The 25319-nt window shown below is 46.6% G+C and overlaps 1 protein-coding gene across 9 annotated transcripts in view; it reads left to right on the top strand.

Annotated features, from left to right (window-relative positions):
- Positions 1-25319, top strand: part of PPM1F (protein phosphatase, Mg2+/Mn2+ dependent 1F) — a 74351-nt gene that overhangs the window by 30248 nt on the left and 18784 nt on the right. For all 9 annotated transcript variants that reach the window (XM_073559116.1, XM_073559121.1, XM_073559117.1 and 6 more), the window contains 3 exons: positions 161-349; positions 21992-22135; positions 22219-22312. In XM_073559116.1, the coding sequence (XP_073415217.1) occupies positions 161-349; positions 21992-22135; positions 22219-22312 (427 nt within the window). The remainder of the gene's footprint in view (positions 1-160; positions 350-21991; positions 22136-22218; positions 22313-25319) is intronic.

The following is a 25319-nucleotide window of genomic DNA, read 5'->3' as shown; positions in this document are numbered from 1 at the left end:
AGATTTTACGGTGAGTACACAAAAATCTCCTTTTTTAAGGTACCCTTCAGACGATTTCTTCCTGTTATGGACAAATCAAGTGAACTTTAGCAGATTACTGAATAAAAAATGCTGGGTTGTGTCATACTGAATCTGATATTTAAATATTTCTTGCTTTCAGGATGGAGTTGAAAGATCATATTTTGCTGTTTTTGATGGCCACGGTGGAATAGATGCTGCTAATTATGCTGCGACCCATGTCCATGTCATCGTGGCCCGTCATGAGTCGCTGATGTCAGATCCTGCCCGGGCCTTAAAGGAAGCCTTTCAGCGTACAGATGCAATGTTCCTTAGAAGAGCAAAAAGAGAGGCAAGTAAAGAAAGAGGATCTTCCAAAAGTGCTGAATTAAATTCACAGAGTTTTGTGTGTATATAATTTTGAATAAGACCCTGTTCACAACATGTTTTTATTGGGCATTTAGCAAGTATACCAAGAAGGCTCTTGATGTACACACAATCATTATCTTCTTCTTGTCCATAAGCTTTTATTGCCACATGGAATCATTTTGGCCTATGCTTGGCTGTGTGTTGAAGAATAAAGGTAACAAAATTGTATGGAGGAGGATAGTAGGCTACCCTTCTTCCCCCTCTTCTTTCTTCTGGCCCAAATACCTCAATCACCAAAACAGCAGCCAGACAACTAATATCTAGGGGTCACAGAGAGAGATGGAGGGGGCTGTATAGCGACATGCACCTATAAAGTGGATACATCACAGCATTCTTTTAAAAGTATACATTGGGAGACATCAAGCAGACTGCTTAGCGTTTTGTGAACAGAGCCTATTGTTACAATTAAAGGAATCTTGTCAGCATGATTTTACATATAGAATAAGTGTTATGGTTTTGTAGACACTTGTCACCCAATAAAAATGAGAAATGTACACCAGGGTGTGTCAATGCAGTTGGGACTGTCAATTTTGCAATAGATGTTTCATTACCGACACATCCGATTTCTACAAAAAAGTATACCATATTTTTCAGACTATAAAACTTTTTTCCTCCAAAAACGTGGAGGAAAATGGGTGGTGCTTCTTATAGTCCAGATGTACTGACTCTGTTTCAGGTGGGGGAAGGGCATCGGCGAAGCAGCGGGTCACAGAGTCAGCTGGCTGCTGCAGCTAACTCATGTGCCCACTGCTAAAGAGAAAAGAATATTATTCGGTCATCCATGACAGCACCACCTGAGAGAGAGGATCCGCCTTTCAGGAACGGGAAACCTACGGATACAAAAGGGCGGCACCTCTCCCACGCATCAGTTGGTTTCCTGTTCCTTGAGGACAGGACTCCCTACAGATCATCCGTCATGGATCGTCGAGGATTCCCAGGCCGGCTGACCGACCCAGGTAGCGGGGGGTCTCCTACCTCGGTTAGCGTGGGGGTCTCTGGAAGTGCCACGGTGGGGCCGTGTAGGTCTCCACGGCAGTGGACGGAGCAGGTGGAGCAAGGGGTCCGGTGGACAGCCATCTCCAAAGTGCCAGCACCAGGAGATATGTTTGCCCCGGGCCCCTCCTGGTGCTTTCCCCCCTTGGTCCGGTCTTCTCCCCTTCCGGGCCGACATTGGCGCCCAGTCAGCGGGCGCAGAGCGACGCACGTGGGGCTGGAGGCATTTCTGAGCCGGGGGCGCCGTGCCGGCTCCTTTCCGTGCGCTCCCGCGGTCTCGGGTGAGCGGCAGAAGGGGCAGGGCCGGGAACGCCGAATCCGGAAGTTGGGTGCCGGCCGGCTTTCCGATGTGCGCCGTGGAAGCGCGGCTGTCCTGGGTCGCATGCGTGCGGCGGCCGGAGGGGTGGGGGTCCCGGAACACGGGGCGGGGGGGTCGCGGATGGCGGGGCGGATCACGGGGCGGGGGGGGTCGCGGATCACGGGGCGGGGAGGTCGCGGGGGGGAGGTGCCTCAGCCAGAACCCTGCTGACCCAGACATCAGGAGGCTTTTTAAGGCAGGCGGGGACGCTGCTGGGGTGCTTCTGAAGGCCCAGCAATGGATACGACGGAAGCCTCCATAGACAAGCTGGACGAGGTGCAGGAGCGCCCGCAGAAACAGGCCACAGTGAAGCCTCATACGAGTGGCCAGCAAAAGAAGCAGGGGCGAACGAGCGGACAGAAGTCCCTCCAGATTAAAGGATCCCCCTGCCTCCCTCCGTGATCCGGTACCTGCTTCAACTGCATGGGTAAAAGATCTCCGTGAATGTACCCTGATGCAGTGTTCCCTTATGCTTTTTCGCAGGGGAGGAAAGCTACGGGAAAACAGACGCACAGGGAATGTGCCCTCTGTAGTTGCCCCTTGCCAGATTGCCACCCTAAAAAGTTATGTCAGCCATGCGTGCGACAGACGGTAGGGGTTTAAAGGGAACAATAGCCCACGGGTGGATTGACAGGCCCTAACACTCTCCCCCATTTGTACAGGTAACGGTATAGACGCCTGACTTCACTACAAGCCTAAGGGAGATAATCAGGACAGAGATGAAAGCCCTATCCCAAGGGGAATCTTCTAGGAGAAGAGAGGCTAGTTTTTCAGGCTCGGAGTCCTCGGTCGCCCCTAGGAAAGACGATGACTCCTCAGATTCCCCGGCCTCCTTTTCATCTTCCTCGGATGAAGACTCTAGCCGGTTCTGCTTCCCCTTAGGCCAAATAGATAGGCTAGTCAAAGCAATAAAGGTCCACCATGGGGGTAGCAGACACAAAGCCGGAACTCTCAGCACAGGACATGATGTTCGGGGGTCTAGATCCCAGGAAGCGCAGGGCCTTTCCATTAAATGATAAAGTCCAGAGTCTGATAGAGAATGGAAGAGGCCTGAAAAAAGGGGCACCTTGCTACCAGCCTTCAAGCGGAGGTACCCTTTTGATGACTCAGTGGTAAGCAGATGGGATAAGGCCCCTAAGCTGGATGCAGCAGTAGCCAAAGCCTCCAAAAAATCCTCCATACCTTTTGATGACATGGCCTCCTTAAAAGATCCGCTGGATAAAAAAGCGGATTCTTTTCTAAAGGGAACATGGGAGATGTCAGCGGGCGCCCTAAGACCAGCGATAGCTGCCACATGTACAGCCAGATCCATGATGGTCCGGCTAGATCAACTGGATTCTCAGCTGAAAGACGGAGCCTCGAGAGCATCCATTCGTAAAACTCTGCCGATCATCCAAAATGCCGCTGCTTTTTTAGCTGATGCTTCGGCGGACTCTGCAAGAATGGCGGCTAGAACCGCGGGATTGTCTAATGCTGCTCGAAGGGTGCTCTGATTAAAATGCTGGCCGGGAAATATCTAGGCCAGGTCCCGACTCTGTTCCATTCCGTGTGAGGGGAAAGAAATTCCCCAGTCTGCCGAACCCTTCTTATAGACGTCCCTTTACCAGGAAGGGAAATTTCCGTAGAAGGCCATCCAGAGATCAAGGCAGATGGGATGAGAAAAGAAGGAAAGGTACAGGATTTATGTTTGGAGGAGGGGGCGCCAGGAAGGTCCAGCACGTGACACTAAAAAGCTCCCCAATGACTAGTTGCTACGGTAGGGGGGAGACTAGCTGCCTTCTACCCAGCCTGGTAGCTGATCTCTAGTAGCAACTGGATACTGGGGGTGATAGCTGCGGGACTACGACTAGAATTCTCCTGGGTTCCCCAAGATCGATTTAAGGTCACCCCATTCAGGTCTTCCACATCAGAACAAACTGCCCTGGAGGCCGAGGTTCGTTATCTATGCCGCAAGAAGGTCCTAACAGAGGTTCCAGAGTGAGAAAGGGGGAAAGGTTTCTACTCCCCTCTGTTCCTGGTCCGTAAGCCAGACAGCTCCTTCAGGACTATAATAAATCTTGAGGCCCTCAACGAGTTTCTGGTCATACGTCCGTTCAAAATGGAAACAATCAATTCCACAATAAAAATGCTGTTTCAAAATTGCTTTATGGTGGTGTTAGATTTAAAAGACTCCTACTACCATATACCCATTCATGCAGCTCATCAGCGCTTCCTCAGAGTGGCGGTCGCTCCCCGGGTGTTTACTAAAGTGGTAGCGGAAGTTATGGCCCATGTACGTGAATCAGACATTCTAGTAGTCCCCTACCTGGATGACTTCCTTATTGTAGGCAAAACGGCGGAACATTGTTTGGAACAGCTTCAAAGGGTGATGTCTGCCCTAGAGTGGTTAGGATGGTTGCTTAACATCAAAAAATCTCAGTTACAGACGATGAGAGTCCAGCAATTCTTAGGCCTAATCCTAGATTCTGGGAAACAGGAATGCCGTCTGCCACCAGAGAAGCTTGTTCGCCTACACTATCAGGTTCTGAACGCTTCCAATAACCCCACCATGTCCCTCAGGAAAGCCATGTCCCTTCTGGGTTCCCTCTCGTCCTATATCCCGGCAGTCCAGTGGGCACAGTTTCATACAAGGAAACTACAGGGCGAGGTTTTATTACATCAGAGTCCTTGGGGGTTACTTGGAGGGCCAGCTAACCTTGTCCCGAAACACAAGTGAGTCCCTAGAGTGGTGGCTAGAGAAGGATAATTTATCCAGAGGGGTACCCTGGCAGTATAACAACCCGCATAGTCACCACAGATGCTAGCCCTTCCGGTTGGGGGGCTCATATGGGTGACATTCTGGTCCAGGGCCTATGGGAGCATCATCAGACAGAAATGTCGTCTAACCTGAAAGAATTGACAGCTGTGGAGCAGTCAGCTATAAAGCTCATTGTGTATCTACAGGGCCATCACGTATGAGTGTTCTCCGACAATCAGGTCACCGTGGCTTATATCAACCACCAAGGCGGGACTCGTTCCAAACCCCTGATGAATGTAGCAGAGCGGTTGTTCGAACTAGCAGAGCAGCCTTTTTCTATCTCTAACAGCTCTACATATAAAAGGGAAAGAAAACATCATGGCAGATTTCTCAAGCCGCAATCTGCTAAAGCAAGGAGAATGGTCCCTAAAAACCTCCATCTTCAACCTGATTGTACAAAAGTGGGGACAACCATAGGTAGATCTCTTCGCCACCAAGGAAAACAGGAAATTAAGACAATTCTGCTCCCTAAATCCGAGAGAATCCTCTGGCGGTAGATGCCTTTCTCATAAAGTGGGACTTCAGGCTAGCCTATGCCTTCCCTCCCCTATCTCTACTACCCCTGGTGATGAGGAAAATCAGGAAAGACGGAGCAAGAGTTATAGTTATCGCTCCATTTTGGCCCAGGAGGGCATGGTTCTCATGCCTCAGGACCATGTCAGTATCCGATCCTTGGGTTCTTCCAGACATCCCGGATCTCCTATCCCAGGGCCCAGTTTTCCATCCTCAGGTGGCTGGCCTACACCTGACGGCGTGGAGTTTGAACGGTCACTGCTAAAAGATAGAGGGTTCTCCCCAGACCTGATTAGCACCCTACTTAAAAGTAGAAAAATCATTACTACCAAAATTTACGTCAGAATTTGGAAGAAATTCCTTCAGAACTCGGGAGTAGTCGCTGGAGATTCAGCGTCTATAATTCAAATCTTAGACTTTCTACAGAAAGGTCTGGACATGGGGCTTTCCACCAGTACCCTTTAAAGTACAAGTATCAGCCTTGGGGGCCCTCTTTAGCTGCAACATCGCGGGTAATTACTGGGTCAGTAGATTCATTAAGGCCGCAGGTAGATCCAGACCAGTAGTGAAGGATAGGTTCATGCCATGGGACCTGAATCTAGTGCTCACAGCTATGACGGAAGCTCCATTCGAACCTATCTCATCAGCTTCCATAAACCTGTCCCTCAAAGTAGCCTTCCTGGTAGCTCTGACGTCAGTTCGTAGAGTAAGCGACATCCAGGCATTATCTAGGCGTCCTCCTTATTTACAGTTTAAAGACGATAGGGTAATACTTAGGCCTGATCCAGCGTACTTACCTAAGGTAGTTTCTAGCTTTCATAGGACACAGGAAATAGTCCTTCCATCCTTCCTCCCAAATCCAGTTAATGAGAAGGAAAAGAAACTACACACCCTGGATGGTAGAAGATGCCTCATAGAATATCTGGCAGTTACCGATCCCAGGAAGAAAGATAATGCCCTGTTTGTCTCCCATCAAGGCCCTAGGAAAGGTTTTAGAGCGTCAAAAAATACACTACCCAGGTGGATTAGAGAGGCGATTTCATTAGCATACGCCTCAAAAGGCAGGTCGGCACCTGGGAAGCTGAGGGCGCATTCCACCAGAGCCATGGCGACCTCGTGGGCCGAAAGATCGGAAGTCTCTATTGACCAGATATGTAAGGCGGCTACTTGGTCCTCTCCGAGCACCTTTTATAGTCATTATAGGCTAGACCTGGGTGCTTCCGCAGACCTCTCCTTTGGTGTAAGGGTGCTGCAGGCTGTAGTCCCTCCCTAAAGTAGTTGTTACTCTCTGTAATTCTCTCAGGTGGTGCTGTCATGGACGACCGAATAAAGTCTTAGTTACTCACCGGTCAACGGTATTTTTCGGAGTCCATGACAGCACCCGTATATTCCCTTCCCTTAGTTAAATTGGGTGTGCACGTCTTCCTCTTTGTCCACTGGTGATAAATAATTAGGTATTGATAGTATTGTACATAAATCATGCCATTAACCTTGGAGGTCCTCTTATGCTCTGTAATCCAACTGATGCGTGGGAGAGGTGCCGCCCTTTTGTATCTGTAGGTTTCCTCTTCCTGAAGGGCGGATCCCCTCAGGTGGTGCTGTCATGGACTCCGAAAAATACCGTTAACCGGTGAGTAGCTGACTTTCACTGCATTCCATGCCCATTGATATGGAAGGCAGTAAATATTCATTTTTCTTTAGCATCCTGGTATGCATGGCCCGTCAGAAAACATTTAAAAACAAAAAACATTACACTTACCTTCCCGGCGCTCCCTCGCAGGGTCCTGCTCCGTTGTCAGCAGCTGCTTAATGCTTGTAAGCAGCGCATGGCAGGGATGTCATGTGCTGCTTGCAAGCCGAAGGACAGCTGCTGGAATACTCGCTGCTCTGTACGCCAGGACTGTTTGCGTGCAGAGCTGTGAGCATTCATTGCTCTTCAATAGCGTGCACGGTGTCAGTCCGAGCCTTCCTGCTTCTGCCGGCGGTCACATGTGACACTACTAAAAGGAATGAATATTCACTTTTCTCCACGTCCATGGGCGTGGAATGCGGTGAATATTCATTTCTCTCGCTTCATTGGGGGGGACACAGGAAACCATGGGTGTATGCTGCTGCCACCAGAAGGTTGACACTATGCACAAAAAAGTTAGCTTCTTCTCCGCTTTATACACCCCGCCGACTGGCACTAGGTTAATCAGTTTTAGCTTGGTGTCAGTAGGAGGTGGACATGGGTCTTTCACTAGACCCATATCTACCTCTGTTTTCAGCGTTTTCCAGTAACTTCTCCTTTTTCTCTTTCCCCCATGACGGCATCACGGAGAGAGGGGATCCGCCCCACGGGGACAGGAAACCTACAGATAAAAAGGCGGTACCTCTCTCCCGCATCAGTTGGTTTCCTGTCCCCATAGGGAAACTACGGACTCACCAGTCGTCGTTGGATGCTGGGGCCGACCAGTCCGGGGGATGACAGTGGGGGTTCCCTGTCCTGGCTGGGCTGGTGACCCGAGGCGCCACCGCCGGGGGTCAGCGGGCCTCCAGGGTGTGCGAGGGGGAGAGGCGGCAGAAGACCGCTTCTCCCAGGTGTATGGGGCCGGGCGCGTGAGGAAAACCAGGCAGAGGCCTGCAGAAACACGCTTCAGGGACAGCGCGAGGCTGGTGCAGGAAGTAGCATTGGCCGCCGCACGGCATCCCTGGGAGCGGCAGCACGCACAGGCCCAGTGACGCCGCCTCCACCGCAATGCGTCTCTGGGACCGGTCTCAGAGCGCACGTGTGGGCAGGGGGGCGGAACCGGGTGCGGCGCAATGCATCCCTGGGAGCCCGGAGTGCCGGGTAAGCGGGGCAGGGGCGGCGCGCACCCAGAGAGAAAAAAAGTGCGCTCCCCCAAGCAGCCGTGGCCAGAAGGGGAGCGGTGATATTTTAAAAAAAAAAAAAAGGCAAAAGATGGCTGCATTTCCTGGGAGCATGTCTGAGCCTCCAGAGGAGCAACCGCAGCTGGACATGTCCTCCGACACAGTGCACCAGCGGCAACACCGTAATAAGGATCCCAAGGACCAGCCACAGCAGCAGCCGCCCTAGATCCCGGCGCAGCAAGGAGCCCAGTGGGGCAGTGGCCACAAAAAACAAGGCTCCCGCAGACCCGGTAGTCCCTACAGATCCGGTATCCTTCTTCGGCCTGTGGGTAAGTGGACTACAGTTGTGACCAAAAGTATTGACACCCCTACAATTCTGTCAGATAATACTCAGTTTCTTCCTGAAAATGATTGCAAACACAAATTCTTTGGTATTATTATCTTCATTTAATTTGTCTTAAATGAAAAAACACAAAAGAGAATGAAGCAAAACATTGATCATTTCACACAAAACTCCAAAAATGGGCCAGACAAACGTATTGGCACCCTCAGCCTAATACTTGGCTGCACAACCTTTAGCCAAAATAACTGCGACCAACCGTTTCCGGTAACCATCAATGAGTTTCTTACAATGCTCTGCTGGATTTCTAGACCATGATTCTTCTTTGGCAAACTGCTCCAGGTCCCTGATATTTGAAGGGTGCCTTCTCCAAACTGCCATTTTTAGATCTCTCCACAGGTGTTCTATGGGATTCAGGTCTGGACTCATGTTAGTCGAGGTTCTTTATCCAACATCCGCACAAACATCCAAACAAGTTCAAGCTGCCCTTCAGTCCGAGGGTACAACAGTGTCAACCCGTACTATCCGTCGGCGTCTGAATGAAAAGGGACTGTATGGTAGGACAACCAGGAAGACCACACATCTTACCCCGAGACATAAAAAAGCCAGGCTGGAGTTTGCCACAACTCACCTGAAAAAGCCTAAAACGTTTTGGAAGAATGTTCTCTGGTCAGATGAGACAAAAGTAGAGCTTTTTGGGCAAAGGCATTAACATAGAGTTTACAGGAGAAAAAAAGAGGCATTCAAAGAAAAGAACACGGTCCCTACAGTCAAACATTGCGGAGGTTCCCTGATGTTTTGGGGTTGCTTTGCTGCCTCTGGCACTGGACTGCTTGACCGTGTGCATGGCATTATGAAGTCAGAAGACTACCAACAAATTTTGCAGCATTAATGTAGGGCACAGTGTGAGAAAGCTGGGTCTCCCTCAGAGATCTTGGGTCTCCCAGCAGGACAATTACACCACACTTCAAAAAGCACTAGAAAATGGTTTGAGAGAAAGCACTGGAGACTTCTAAGGTGGCCAGCAATGAGTCCAGACCTGAATCCCATAGAACACCTGTGGAGAGATCTAAAAATGGCAGTTTGGAGAAGGCACCCTTCAAATATCAGGGACCTGGAGCAGTTTGCCAAAGAATCATGGTCTAAAAATCCAGCAGAGCATTGTAAGAAACTCATTGATGGTTACCGGAAACGGTTGGTCGCAGTTATTTTGGCTAAAGGTTGTGCAGCCAAGTATTAGGCTGAGGGTGCCAATACTTTTGTCTGACCCATTTTTGGAGTTTTGTGTGAAATGATCAATTTTTTGCCTCATTCTCTTTTGTGTTTTTTCATTTAAGACAAATTAAATGAAGATAATACCAAAGAATTTGTTTGCAATCATTTTCAGGAATAAACTGAGTATTATCTGACAGAATTGCAGGGGTGCCAATACTTATGTCTGACCCATTTTTGGAGTTTTGTGTGAAATGATCAATTTTTTGCCTCATTCTCTTTTGTGTTTTTTCATTTAAGACAAATTAAATGAAGATAATACCAAAGAATTTGTTTGCAATCATTTTCAGGAATAAACTGAGTATTATCTGACAGAATTGCAGGGGTGTCAATACTTTTGGCCACAACTGTACGTGAATGTACAAGCTGTAACTAGGGCCTGTCCTCCTCTTTTAGGGGAAGAAGTGTACGCAGAAGGCCAACCACAAGATTTAATACAAATGGAGATTCAGTGGCGCTTGTGTATGAGTGTAATTCCAGCAGCAAACACTAAGACACCTGTCACAAGGGTGTCAAAGAAATAAGGTAAAATAACTAATAATATTAGTGTGCGCTTGGAACACTCAAAGAAGAGGGAAATCTAAATTGGGTGGTTATAGAAAAAATAAAAAACAAAACAAAAAAAAAAACCTCTTATAAGTGCTCTTTATGTAGCTGGATAATAGCGAGAAAATAGCAATTAGTAATAGTCAATTGTTAAGACCTCAGAAGAAGTGCTTAAGGGAAAAAGAATATATATAGATGCTGGTGGCAATCTTAGTTCCAACCTGAACAATCACAAACTAAAAAGGCATGAGTGAGGGTAAAAACCTGAAATCACTGAACAGGTTATATACTGCAGGGTAATTTTCCCTGATAGTAGCTTAAAAAAAAAAAAAAAAAAAAAAGTCAAATTGCAGCCTGTGAACGGCTGTGCAGAGTAGCCGCAATAGTAAATGCACAAGTCAGAGAGCGGTACCTGTAAAGATAATGCGATACGAAGTCCTCACTCCAGTAAGCGGTGCAAGTTAAAATAGCGCTTTTTGCTCCAGCGCTTGGAAAAGGAGGGGGGGGGGTTTGTACACTGGGGTATAGACGAACCCTGGGGTATAGAAGAGTTACAGGGGCTGCCCCCGCCGGTGGCAGCCTCCTGTCAGTGTACCTCCAGCTGTGGAGCAGACGTGAGCGGCCTCTCGTGCTCCCGGCGTCTGTGAGCTGCTCCAGGTATACAGGACCTTCGTGATGTGAGTCAACACATGACCACGTCAGTTTCACTTGCTGGTGGTTGCGACGGGGACCAATGGACTTTCCAAAATTGTTTCAAAGACTGTCTTCCTCAGGGATCCCTGAGGAAGAAGACAGTTAGTCTTTGAAACATGGATAATTTAGTAAAAGCAATTAGAACTACTATGGGGCTGGTAGACACCAGACCCAAAAGAACTATCCAGACGCCATGTTCAGCGGGTTAGAACAAAAAAAAGAGAAGATCATTCCACATGAATGAAAAAATTCAAGCGCCAATACAGGGAATGGAAAAGGCCGGAGAAAAAGGGCCTCCTAGCTCCAAAAGGGAAATATCCCTTTGAAGACCCAAGTTGTTCATATTGGGAGAAAGCGCCAAAGGTGGATGTAGCTATAGCAAAAGCTTAGAAAAAATTCGCTCTGCCGTTTGAAGATATGGGAATATTAAAGGATCCCATGGACAAAAAAGCGGAAACCATCCTAAAAGGTTCCTGGGAGGCAGCAGGAGGAGGACTGAAACCCACCATAGCCGTCACATGCACAGCTAGAGCCTGATGGTGTGGTTAGATCAGTTGGAGGACCAACTGAAGAATAAAACACCAAGAGACGCGATTCTAGATTCCGTCCCATTGATGAGGAGCGGCGGCCTTTCTGGCGGACGCTTCAGCTGATTCAATCAGACTGACGGCTAGAGCAACTTCATTTTCGAATGCGGCAAGGAGAGCACTCTGGCTCAAATGCTGGACGGGGGACCTGCATAAGAAATCCAAGCTTTGCTCCATTCCCTGTGAAGGCGAATTCCTTTTCGGGCCCACACTGGTCAATATCCTTGACAAAGCAGAGGATAAAAAAGAAGTCTTTCCCCAACCAGTCCAATTTTCCCTTCAAGCGGTTTCGGAGCAGGAAATTAATCCAGAGAAAGCCGCCTAAAAATTCCCAGGATAACTGGGAGGACAGGAGAGGAAAAGGAAAACCTGTTCATGTTCGGGAAACCGGCAGACAAAAAACAACCATTGGGGTCTCCCAGGTAGGAGGAAGATTGGGCCACTTCTTCCCAACCTGGGAAAACATATCAAACAGTTCCTGGATCTTGAACGTCATAAAAACGGGCCTAAAATTAAGCTTCCACACCTCACACAAACCCTCTTTTGTAGTGACCCCGCAGAGACAGTCGGGGGAAGAGCCAAAGGCGGTTCAACAGGAGATTCAGACCCTGGTGGAGAAATCCGTACTACAAGAGGTCCCTCACCGAGTAAAAGGAGAAGGCTTCTATTCCCCTATCTTCTATGAAGGTAGCCAGACGGGACATTCAGGACAATAATAAACCTGAAAAGATTAAACAAATGCCTGATAATCCATCCATTCAAAATGGAGACAATAAAATCGGCAGTAAAAATGCTGTTTCCAGCCTGTTACATTACGGTACTCGACTTAAGACGCGTACCATCACGTCCCCATACACACTGACTACCGCCAGTATCTCAGGATAGCAGTCACCGTAAGGGCAGAAATAAGGCACTACCAGTTCAAGGCTCTCCCATTTGGGCTGGCCATCGCCCCGAGAGTCTTTACAAAAATTATAGCGGAAGTCATGGCACATTTAAGGGAGCAGGACGTATTTATAGTCCCGTACTTGGACGACTTTCTAGTGATCGGCAACTCCCCTTCTGACTGCAGAGATCAGTTGAACAAGACTATGGAGACACTGACCAGCCTAGGTTGGCTGTTAAATCGGCCAAAATCTCGGGTGATCCCGAGCCAAGTACAAGAGTACCTGGGCATTACCATAGACACGCCCAGACAAGAGTGTCGTCTCCCAGAAGGGAAAGCGATACACATGAGACAGATAGCGACAGAATCAAAAACTCACACAGCAACAACACTGAGAGGCCATGTCCCTGCTCGGCTCAATGACAGCCTGTATACCAGCTGTGCAGTGGGCTCAAGCCCATACAAGGAATCTCCAGTGGGAGATACTAGCCGCAGAGATTTCTCTTCACGGAAATTTAGAAAGGTGATTAGACATCTCACCCGAAACGCCTCACTCACTGTAATGGTGGATGGAGCCTTCCAACCTATCCCAGGGGGTCCCTTGGGTTCTACCAATAGCTCGAATCCTTACCACAGACGCAAGCCCCAGGGGGTGGGGGGCTCACTTGGAGAACCAGGTAGCACAAGGGGTCTGGACAAAGGACGAAGAAGCAGCCTCCTCAAATATGAAGTAGCTCTTAGAGGTAAAGCTCGCTCTCCTGCATTTTCTGAGCTCCCTCAGGTCCCACCACGTGAGGGTATTTTCAGACAACCGCACGGTAGTCGCTTACTTGAACCATCAGGGGGGTACAAAGTCCTGTGCCCTAAGGGAAGTGACAAAATCAATTTTTAAGTTGGCAGAGGGAAATCTAAGCTCACTGACTGCACTACACATAAAAGGGGTAGACAACGTGACGGCAGATTTCCTAAGTCGCACACAGTTAAGACAGGGAGAGTGGGAGTTAAACCAAGAAATTTTCACTCAAATATCGAAACTATGGGGGAAACCCAGCATAGATCTATTTGCCAACAGGACGAATCGGAAGGTGAAAACCTTCTCTATAGACCCTGTCAGGAACCCAATTGCCCTGGATGCCCTCATGATCCCCTGGCACTTCCCCCTTGCTTACACGTTTCCACCGATAGCCTTAATTCCATCAGTTCTGAGGAAGATCCGGGAGGAGAAAGCAAGGGTAATATTAATAGCCCCCTTCTGGCCGAGAAGGACATGGTTCTCTTAGTTGAGGAGAATGTCCATCTCTGACCCTTGGGTCCTCCCGGATATCCCAAACCTACTCTCGCAGGGCCCAGTACTGCACTCTCAGGTGGAGAACCTACATATGACGGCCAGGAATTTGAAAGGGCTCTATTAAGCAACAGAGGCTTTTCCCAAAATTTAGTGTCCACCCTGCTACAGAGTAGAAAACCGGTAACCACTAAACTGTACGGGAGGATCTGGAGGAAGTTCCTCTCAGTATCAAATATCAGTGCAAGCGGGGAGGTACCGCTATCAAAGATCCTAGAGTTCCTGCAGAAGGGGTTAGAGCAAGGTTTAGCTAACAACACATTGAAAGTTCAGGTGGCAGCCCTAGGGGCTCTATACAACTATGACTTGGCAGGGAACCGTTGGGTGGCCAGGTTCATTAAGGCAGCCAGTAGATCCAGACCTATATCTTCCCTAAACACGCCTCCCTTGGATCTAAACTTGGTCCTCTTAGCCCTGTCCAAACCTCCCTTTGAACCATTACAAGAGGCCCCACTAAAACTAACATCACTCAAGACCTCCCTCCTGGTAGCCCTGACATCGGCCCGTAGAATCCGTGATATACAGGCCCTATCAGCCTTCCCTCCATTTACACAGATCCTGGAGGACAGGGTGGTACTTAGGACAGACCCAGCGTATCTGCCAAAGGTAGCGTCCCAATTCCACAGAACGCAAGAAATCTCCCTTCCCTCCTTTTGCCCCAATCCCAAAAACAAGGGAGAAGAGGCCCTACACACATTAGATTCAGGGGATGCCTAATTGGATACCTAGCGGCCACCAGGGAGTGTAGGAAGGATAGGTCTTTTTTTGTCTGCTTCCAGGGGCCAAAGAAAGGGCGAAAGGCATCAAAGAGCATGCTGGCCAGGTGGATAAGAGACGCCATCACCTTGTCGTACTCGTCACGGGGTGCGGACATTCTAGGCAGAATAACAGCCCATTCCACAAGAGCGGTGTCAACTTCCTGGGCAGAGAGAGCGGGCGTCTCCATTGAACAAATATGTGGAGCCGCCACTTGGTCCTATCCTTCAACTTTCTTTAACCACTATCGGCTGGACCTAGCCACCTCCTCAGATCTAACCTTTGGTAGAAGGGTGCTGGAGGCAGTGGTCCCCCCTAATTGATTAGTCTCTGCAATTCTCTCCGTGGTGCCGTCATGGGGGAAAGAGAAAATCGTAGTTACTTACCGTTAACAGTATTTCTCTGAGCCCATGACAGCTCCCGTACATTCCCTCCCTACACGCGTGGGGTGCGCACTTATTGTAAATACAGTTTAGCCAAAAAGTCACGTTGTGTCTCCTCTATGCAATTTAATAATTATAGAAATTTGTTTTTTCTTAGTGTTGTGTTAGTATTAGCCTGAAGTTCCGTTAATGCTCTGTAAAACAACTGATGCGGGAGAGAGGTACCGCTTTTTTATCTGTAGGTTTTCTGTCCCCGTGGGGCGGATCCCCTCTCTCCATGGTGCCGTCATGGGCTCAGAGAAATACCGTTTACGGTAACTACGGTTTTCAGATGGATCTTCTCCTACCTCTGGAGGGATACAGTATCAACAGTCACAACTGTACTCCCACATAGAGACTAGGAGTAAGGCGTGTACTGCCACCCCATATCCGCATGTCTAGTCGGCAGGACCCCAACCCCTAACACAGAAGAGTGTTTAGTTGACTCCTAACTTTGATCCTGGCCCTTGTCTCCTACCCACTCTCTCACCAGAGCCTGTTGGTTTCAGGAGGCATGGACGTCCCTCAATCTAAGAGGCTCGGATGTCTATCGATGGTCTACTATGGAGAGGTACATCTCTGTTTCTCTCTCTTTCATGTACCTGTCCAGAGGTGTTGAGGAGAAGGTTCAGGTAAAGATGAAGGAAAGAATGAAGATGGGGAAGATTTAGCTTTCCCTTGTTTTTATTAGGGCAGGCACTGGGGATGAGCAGCGCAGCAGGGATGGGGGGGGGTGCAGGGTTACGATACTGTTAACTTTTGAGGCCTCTGCGCCTCCCTTCCCTGCTTCATCAGTGAGTGTTTTCCTCTTTAGTCCCTTGCTTCAGCACGGCCTAGCCTCGGCAGCTAGCTCTCTCTTCCCTGCATCATTGGGCGGGCTTTTTTCCCACCCGTTATAGACACGCCCCCTTTTTCCAGCCTCATTGTGTAAGCTCTTTTGTACGCATCCCCCTTTCTTCCATTGGCACGGAATCTCCCCTCGTTTTTGACTGCAGGCCCTCCTCTTCCTCCCTGCGGTCACCATTTGCTGGCATTGGAACCCGGAAGGTGGTTTTTTGCTGCAGGAAGTTCTGCATTTACGCTTGCAACTGTCCTGGAGCTCCTCCTACAGCCTGGAACCAGACAGGACCTGCATCTTCTTGTGAGTAGCTCTGATCTGCAGACTGACACTCTGAGCATATATCTTTCTGTCCCCTAAGCTTCTGGCATTAGTGGGTCTGCTTCTTATAATTCCTAATCCTAAAGGAGAGCACTCTCGCCCTCCTGCTTCCTCCTCTTCTGCTACCCAGGAGTCCCTTACTGCAGTAGAGAGCGGTGCCCTTATCCTAGTGTGGGCTACCTCTCTTTCACAATCTGTGGTGGACCTCATCAAGGTTTGGCAGACCCTGGTGTCCGGTCTTGATAGGTGGTCCCTTCCTGCCTCCGGCATTTCTAGCGGATTACAGAACCCTCCGGCTGTGCCTACCAACATGGGCCGTAAGAGATCCAGCCAGGAGCATCATTCTAGGTCCTCTTCCCGCTATGTCTCTCTCCCGGGGGGTCTGCCTCGTCCTGATTATCTTCTCCGGAGTCAGGCAATGCTGTATCGGATGATTTGGTCCTGGATGCTGACCAGGCTTCTAATATGAGAGATATGGTCCATAGCCTCATTGTGGCGGTCAATCAGACCTTTAACATTACGGATACCGCTATGAAACGCGCAGAACAGGCGGTTTTGTTTAGACGGTCGAGACCAGCTCTCAAGGTCTTTGCCACACACAGAGAATTTGAGGAGGTACTTTCCGGAGGTAAAAGCCGACGAGACGCTTCTAAAGATGGAATCTCCTTGGCATACTATATCCCAGAGCTCACGGCGAACTGGACCGCTTCTCCAAATGTGGACCCTCCAGTTTCCAGATTATCCACCAACACTGTACTCTCACTCGCGAATGGAGCATCCCTCAAGGACTCCAATGAAAGTATCATAGAGTCTTTTGCTAAGTCTGCCTTTGAAGCGGCCGCTTCTACATTGTGCCCTGCCTTTGCCACCACCTGGGTGTCAAAGTCCATAGCAGCATAAGCTAAGCAACTCTGTCAGGGCTTTCTTAATGGAGCCCGTCCAGTAGAATTGGCTGACCTCGCGGACCAAATTTCTCATGCAGGGAAGTACATGGTATCTGCCTGTCTGGACCCTGCTTCATTGCTGGACGCCTGAGTCCCGCATATTGTTGCTATCGAACGGACTATTTGGCTTAAGGCATGGCAGGCAGACTTATCTTCAAAAAAGTCTCTTTACCAGCTTGCCTTTCCAGGGTTCCTGTCTTTTTGGCTTTAAGTCGGACCAAATTATAAAGGAGGCCACGAGAGGGACGAGTTCCCTCCTTGCTCAGTCCAGACCTCGCTGGCATCCTCTGAAGGTGTAGGTTTCAGCCCTTTCGTCGTTTCTCTGCATCTGAGGATTTTTCCTGCCAAGAGAGGCCACAGGCTCTCCAGGATAGGAAAAGGGCTTCCTTTAAACCCAACCCCTCCTGTGATCCCTATGACGTGCAGGATAGATCCGCCAGGCCTAAACCTGGCAGATCTTCCTCTGCATGGCTCATCTCCAGATTCCAGGGAATCTCCCAGGCTGGGCGGACGTCTCTGGTTTTTCAGGGGAGGTTGTATCCTCAGGATACAAAATAGATTTAGTTTTGCGGCCCCGAGATAGTTTCTTCGAATCTCGTCCTCCAAGAGATGCTTCTCTGGTTCCGGGGTTCTTTGCGTCCATTGCCTCCCTTCTGAGCTTAGGTGTCATTGTTCCCGTCCTAACCAAGGACCGTTTCACAGGGTTTTATTCGAACCTTCCATCGTTCTAGATACCCTGTTCCGATTCGGATGGCTAATCAACAGGGCAAAGTCTTGCCTTGTCCTGACTCAGCACCTCATTTTTCTAGGCATGCTGTTCGACACTGTCCAGACAAGGGTTTTTCTTCCCAAGGAGGAGAGCAATCCTCCAGCAGGGGGTTTGCTCTCTGCAGGGTCCTCTGTTTCCTTCCTTCCTTACGGCCATGGCGGTCCTGGGAAGGATGGTGGCAGCGTCGGAAGCAATTTCCTTTTGCGCAATTCCATTCAAGACCACTTCAGCAGGCCATCCTATCTCAGTTGAACAAGTCTGTTCTCTCGCTGGATCGTCCGGTTCGGCTCCCTTCCCGAGTCAAACGATCTCTCAATTGGTGGCTGTCATTCCCTCTCATCTATCAGGGTCGGTCCTTTCTTCCCCTTCACTGGCAGATGGTGACGACAGATGCCAGCGCTCTCGGCTGCGGTGCAATATTTAGCCAACTGACTGTCCAGGGCTGTTGGTCGGCAGAGGAATCTTCTCTGCCGATCATCGTCCTTGAGATACGGGCCATTCTTCTGTCCTTGTGCCACTGGGAGAGACTATTCAGGGATCTGCCAATCCGAGTTCAAACGGAAAATGCCACGGCGGTGGCATATGTCAATCACCAAGGAGAAACTGAGTTCCTTGGCGTTGGTTGAGGTATCCAAGATTCTCCTCTGGGCAGAGGCGATGGTTCCAGCGATTGCCACTGTACATATCCCCAGCGTGGACAATTGGGCAGCCGACTTTAACCGCCGCGAGAGTCTCGCGGTGGTAGAGTGGTCTGCATCAGGAAGTCTTCCATCAACTTTGCCTTCGATGGGGTACTCCGAATGTGGACCTCATGACGTCCCGGCTGAACAGGAAGGTTCCTCGGTTAGTTTCCAGGTCCCGCGATCCTCTTGCGGTGGGTGTAGACGCTCTGGCAATACCCTGGTCACAGTCTGCACTTCCCTATCTGTTTAATTCACTCCCCCTTCTTCCAAGGTTGTTGAAGAAGATCAAGGAGGAATGGGTGCCAGTCATTCTGATTGTACCAGATTGGCCCAGGAGGTCTTGGTTCTCAGAGATCCTTAATCTTCTCACGGACACCCCCTGGAGGTTTCCAGACACACCGGATCCTCTGTCCCAAGGACCGATCTGCCACTAAAATTCTCGGTCGCTAGTTTTGTTTGTTTTTTTTAAAGTAATTTTTATTGAAATTTTCAATGCAAAAAGGGAAAACAATAACCCGCAATAGAGGTACATACACCTCTAACCCTGCTTTCCCCTTCACCCCAGTTTACAACCCCAATGCAAACAATATTTTAATGGTAAAATGTTATGGCTGATTACATATATAGTGCCGCTCCCAAAATTGTCACATTAGTACAAAGGAAGATAACAACAATACGTTAATATAAGTCTCAGTTAAAGAGCTACATATCTGAAGTCTCCTTATTGTAAGCCAAACCAAATTATCGTGTAATAATCTGTCAGTCAAATCTTGTTCCAACTTTATATCTTCATATTAAAGGGAACCTGTCACCCCCCCCCCCCCCCCCCCCCAGGCGTTTTTAAGTAAAAGAGCTACCTTGTGCAGCACTAATGCTGCGTTCTGTCAAGGTGGCTCTTTTACTTAGCATCCCTTCCACCGCAGAAATAATAATAAAATTGTTCAAAAATACCTGAATTTTGACAGGGGGGCAGGTCTTTCTTTCCCCCTCTGACAGACGTCTCGCATCCATCAGTCATTTCGTATTTGGCGGCGCCGCCTCCTCAGTGTTCTTTTGATATGCTGGCGCCTGCGCTGTACTATAGTTTCATGGGCATACACAGTTAGCGCTGCCCGACGTGCCCGTGCTCTCAGATCAGATCCTGGCCTTAATATTGCGTGGCCACAGATCCCGCCCCGCAGTCGCTTATGATTTATTCACACTGCGGGGCTGGGAATCTTGGGCATGCACAGTAGTTTTCTGCGGCTCTTCAATTTGGAGGCATACCGGTTTAACAGAGCGCTTCCTCCTGGGATTAAGGCACACTCTACCCAGGCATTGGGCGCCTCCTGGGCGGAACACCATAGTGCATCCGCCCTGCAACTCTGCAAGGCGATAATCTGGTCTTCCATCCACACGTTCGCCAGCTTTTACAGGGTCCATACCTACACGGCTCTGCGCACAGTATCACACAGGATGGGATTAGATACACGGCTCAGCATACAGTATCGCTGGATAGGATTAGATAAACTTCTTTGCATACAGTATCACACAGGATAGGATTAGATACTTGACTCAGCAGTCAGTATCACACAGAATAGGATTAGATACACGGCTCAGCAGTCAGTATCACACAGGATAGGATTAGATACATAGAGAAAATAAGGTACAAGACCTCAGCCAGCTCACCAACTCAACCTGCAGGTGCACGGAACTCCATCTTGACTAGATGCCATGCTTCCAATAGAGAAGGAAAAAAAAAAAGGTGGTTCCAGCTCCTTTAAAAAATTCTTGAAATTTTATTAGTGCTTTACCAAAAGTATTTCAGTGCTGTAAAAATTCCATAAGCAGTGTGCATGCAATGGTACAAACGACGTGTTTCGATCTTATACAGATCTTTTTCAAAGGAGCTTGAACAACCTTTTTTTTTTTTTTTTTCTTAATAGGATTTCATACATGGCTCATCATTCAGTATCACATGTATCACACATGGGAGGATTAGATACACAGCTCAACAGACAGTATCACAGAGGATGGGATTAGATACACAGACAATCCCAGACAATAGAACTGAGCTGTGCAGACTCCTGAACCCCCCCCCCACACACACACACACACACACACACACACACACACACACACACACACACACACACACACACACACACACACACACACACAGCGCTGCAGGAGTTGAGACAACTCACTGCTGTTTGTGTGTGAGTGAGAGGAGCGTTCACAGGTCAGCTGCTACTGGCTCTTCACCCCTTCACGATAATTACCTCACTGCACTGCTCTTTTTTCTCTCCTGTACTCGGTCTTCTCCTATAAATGGCGCCGATCTCCTACCTTCTCTGTGATCTGGACAACCCAGGGGGCATGCCCAGATCACAGCAGGGAGCATCTCAATGCTAGGTATAGGGTCGGCAGCCGACTGCTGTCTCCTATGCCCAGGGCAGCCATATTTGCCGAGTTTAAGTGTCTCTTACACTCCTGCAGAGTAAAATGGCAGCACCCAGTGGCTGCAAAAATAATAAAAAAAAAAAATTAAAGTTCAAAAATTTAATTTTGTATTAAAAATAATTGTTTATATAAATCATTTTTAATACAAAAAAAAATTGTGGCACCTTCCCTTTAAGCAGCTGCTTGCATTGGAACAAGATGCTGCGAGTGAGCGCTGGGAAGGTAAATGTTAAGTGTGTTGTTGTTGTTGTGTTTTTTTTTGTTTTTTGTTTTTTTTTTTTAAATCTTTTCTGATGGGGACCCTGCATACCAGGGTAAGGATGAGGGGGACCATTCCGACCAGGATGGAGATGAGGGGGCCATACATACCAGGGTAGGGGTGAGGGGGGCCAAGCATTCCAGGATAGGGATGAGGGGGGCCAAGCATAGCAGGATAGGGGGATATTAAGTACAGAATTTACGACATTTTTTGCTTCAATTTTTTTTTTTTTTTTTCTTAATTTCCACCCCTAAAACTTAGGTGCATCTTATGGTCTGGTGCATCTTATAGTCTGAAAAATACGGAAACTTTTATTGGGAGTCCAGAGCCTGTACAGCCATACAATTACTTCCATACATAAAATGTGCTAGTTCTGATGAGCTTTTTTTCCAATCTTATATGAATTGTTGCGCCCCCCCCCCCCCCCCCCCCCCCCCCCCCAAGGAGAATAAGTAGTTATCAAGGATATGTTTTGGTGAGTCAATCACTAGGGGTGCTTTCCCATTGCATTTTGTCTTATATGCTACTGGAGGCGCACACCCAAATGGAGTCTACTACATGTGTTCTCCAGTAGGGGTACGCCCAAAAATGATTCATGGCAGAGGGCACATTCGCACTGTCTGCACCACATCGGCGCATACGTTAGAATACTGTTCCTGCAGGGTGTTCAAATGTTAGCACCGACGGGACCCACCGAACAGGTGCCTACATGCAATGCGAAAGCGCCCTTATTATTCCTGTAAATGCAGCAGTTTAAATGAATCGGGGACAGAATATTTATAATGTTTTTGTTGGTGTTTTTCTTTTTTTTTTTTTTTGCTTTGAGGTGAGGAGTTGGATAGTTTGGTTGTCTTTTGTCTACATAAGTTATGATTTTAGTACACATTAGTAATGTTAAATAGTATTATTCCACTTCTCAGGTTTGGTGTTTTATCTGTAATGTTTGTATAGAGACTGCGCAGTGGTACCACTGGAGTGTGTGCACTGTTAGAAGGAGAACGGTTACATGTGGCATGGTTGGGTGACTCTCAAGCTCTTCTTGTACGACAAGGGAATCCAGTGACTCTTATGGATCCCCACAAGCCAGAGAGAGAGGTGAGTTGTCTCTGTAAATCATAACAGATTAGTGTTTCATGTTGACTTGAGAAAAAAACTGACTTCAGGCACATCTTTTACAGGATGAACGTGAGAGAATAGAATCCCTGGGTGGCTGTGTCACTTTTATTGGGTGTTGGCGAGTTAATGGGACTCTCGCTGTGTCCAGGGCAATTGGTGAGTATGTTTTTAAAGTTGTTTTTTTTTTGTTTTTTTTTTTCTCCAACATTTGAACATATCTGTCTCCACATACTGGTTATCTTGTGGAAAGGTGGTGGTTTGGCCAATGCATAATTCCAACAGAGCATTTCAGGGCCTGGTGTTCTGGATCAGTGGGACACCTGACAATCGCAAGCTTTTACCTATCATTTATAGGTGATAACTTAAGTAAATTAAGTTGTTCCCAACAACTTTAAAATCTATTATGATGACATTATGTTAGTATATATTTTTTTCAGAAGGTTGTGTTTGTATGTTTTTTTTTTATAAATACTTAACATAAGCAATTTTTATAATGGGCACGCATTCAGATTTACTAGATGGTCCCGTTGCTTGAACATGAGCTAAGCTTGAAGCACAACCCTTACTGCCATACTCACAGTGGGGAGCTACGTGACCTATGTGTTCAGGTACTTGCTAGTATTGTGAGGAAAGAGGGAGACACAAGCGCAATATAGGGTCTTATCCCACAAATAAAGTAAGCGGTTTGACAAAAAACTGCTCACCTGGTAGTAGGTATTCAAAGCATGTATAGTTAAGGGCTGCTGCAGATCCACAAGTCGGTCACCGACTATCTGAAACAGAGCTCTGCAAAGGAATACGTGGATTTTGTCTGCGCTGCCCAAATGATGACATTCCAGAAGGTTAATAAAGTTTGACAGTGGTTTATTCTACACGTTTCAAGGTTTTTTGCAACCTCTTCTACAGGAAATACCACATGAAGCATACATAGGTGGTGCATTAAGTACACACAGATTTAAAAAAAATGAGCTCCAAACAATCAGATGACACATGTCAAAGTTCATAGTTAGCAGACAGTATAAAAATTCATAATAATAGTTAGAAGCTGTTCTTATATTGACATGTCTATTTTAATTTCACAGGTTGTTGAACAAAAGGAAAGGGGGGAAAATTTTTTATATATATATATATATATATATATATATATATATATATATATATATATATATATATATATATATATATATATATATATATATATATATATCAGATATATACTGAGCAAGAAAAGCAAATCTTGGATACGAACTCCTAGAGATATGCCTCCAGATCTGCTGCCTGACAATTAGACCGCTCGGCTATGCTAACAGGTTCCTGCAAGTGTATCCAATGTGGAAGAGACATATGTTGAAATAAACCATTAGTTAAAAATTAAATTGTAAAGATCTAAATTTTAATTAAAAATAAATGTTTTATTAATAAAAAAAATATAGAATACATTTTTTTAAAAACTTAGGTTCGGCTTATTATTCCTATTTAATGATGAATTAGAATAAAGGGAAAAGGAAAAAAAAAAAAATATATATATATATATATATATATATATATATATATATATATATATATATATATATATATATATATATATATATATATATATAGTGCTGCGGTTAGAAAATTAGGTGAGTAACCTAGACCCTGTGGTTTTTTTTGTTATTTTTTCTTTCAATTTTTTCTATTCTATCTCCACTCAGAGAAATAGTAGTTCTACAGAGCATTAACTCCTCTCCTCTTTCTGGACTTGTCTTTGGCCCCACTAAAATAAATACTGGTATATTTATTTTAATTTTTTTTTTTTTAAGTTTGTTAATAATATTCCTCAGAAATAATTGTATATAACCAATCATTCCTTTGTCCTAAAGAAATCATCCTCTGACATGATTTGCTATCCTCAGGTGGTGTTAATAACGCTGCTGAAGGAGTGATTTTTTTTTTTTTTTTTTAAACTTTGGTATGTGACTTATACTAGCACTGGTCGCTGTATAATTTGAGTCTGTGCTGGAGTTTTTAACAGCCATGTGGTATTTGGAGAAGCGCTGTGTGCTCCTCCTTTGGTACGATCCTGAAGGTGTATGCAATGTTGCAGGTGTGGAGCACATTGTCCTTCCAACTCTGCCACTGAGCTTTGGCAGATGACTGATTCCCCTTTTTTTTTTTTTTTTTTTTTTTTTTTTTCCTTTTCCCTTTATTCTAATTCATCATTAAATAGGAATAATAAGCCAAACATAACTTTTTAAAAAAAAAAATATTCTATATTTTTTATTAATAAAACATTTATTTTTAATTGATTAAAATTTAGATCCTTACAATTTAATTTTTAACTAATGGTTAATTTCAACATACGTCTCTTCCACATTGGATACACTTGCAGGAACCTGTTAGCATAGCCGAGTGGTCTAATTGTCAGGCAGCAGATCTGGAGGAAGCTGAGGCATATGTCTAGAAGTTCGTGTCCGAGATTTGCTTTTCTTGCTCAGTATATATGTGTTTTTTAATTTTCCTTATATATTTTTTTTTTTTCCTTTTGTTCAACAACCTGTGAAATTAAAATAGACATGTCAATATAGGAACAGCTTCTAACTATTATGAATTTTTATACTGTCTGCTAACTATAAACTTTGACATCTGTCATCTGACTGTTTGGAGCTCATTTTTTTTTAAATCTGTGTGTACTTAATGCACCACCTATGTATGCTTCATGTGGTATTTCCTGAAGAAGAGGTTGCAAAAAACCTTGAAACACGTAGAATAAACCACTTTCAAACTTGATGAAATTCCAGAAGGTTAATAATTTGGGCAGCGCGGACAAAATCCACGTATTCCTTGCAGAACTCTGTCTCAGGTACTTGCTGACATTCCCACAGGGTACGGTTAATCATAGGCAGTGTGGAAACCTCAGCACACAACAAACATACAAGGCCTAAAATGAATGGTTGGCAGCAGTTGAACAGAAACCAGCCTAGACAAGATAAGGTAACATTGAGCTGAGTTATATAATGGCCTGGCATGGAACATTCTGCCTGGAATTTTATTGTGAACATACAAATATGTCGTTAGACATTATGATTTTACTAGTGCAAAAAGATGGAAAACCATGTTGAAGTACAGTGCTGTGCAAACTAATTGGGACAAAGCATTTTTTTAAGTAAACTTGAAAGTTGGT

This window comes from Dendrobates tinctorius, unplaced genomic scaffold (genome assembly GCF_039654945.1).
Source record: "Dendrobates tinctorius isolate UK_male_01 unplaced genomic scaffold, ASM3965494v1 ptg000265l, whole genome shotgun sequence".
NCBI lineage: Eukaryota > Metazoa > Chordata > Amphibia > Anura > Dendrobatidae > Dendrobates > Dendrobates tinctorius.
This window is presented reverse-complemented; position numbering and strand designations above follow the sequence as displayed.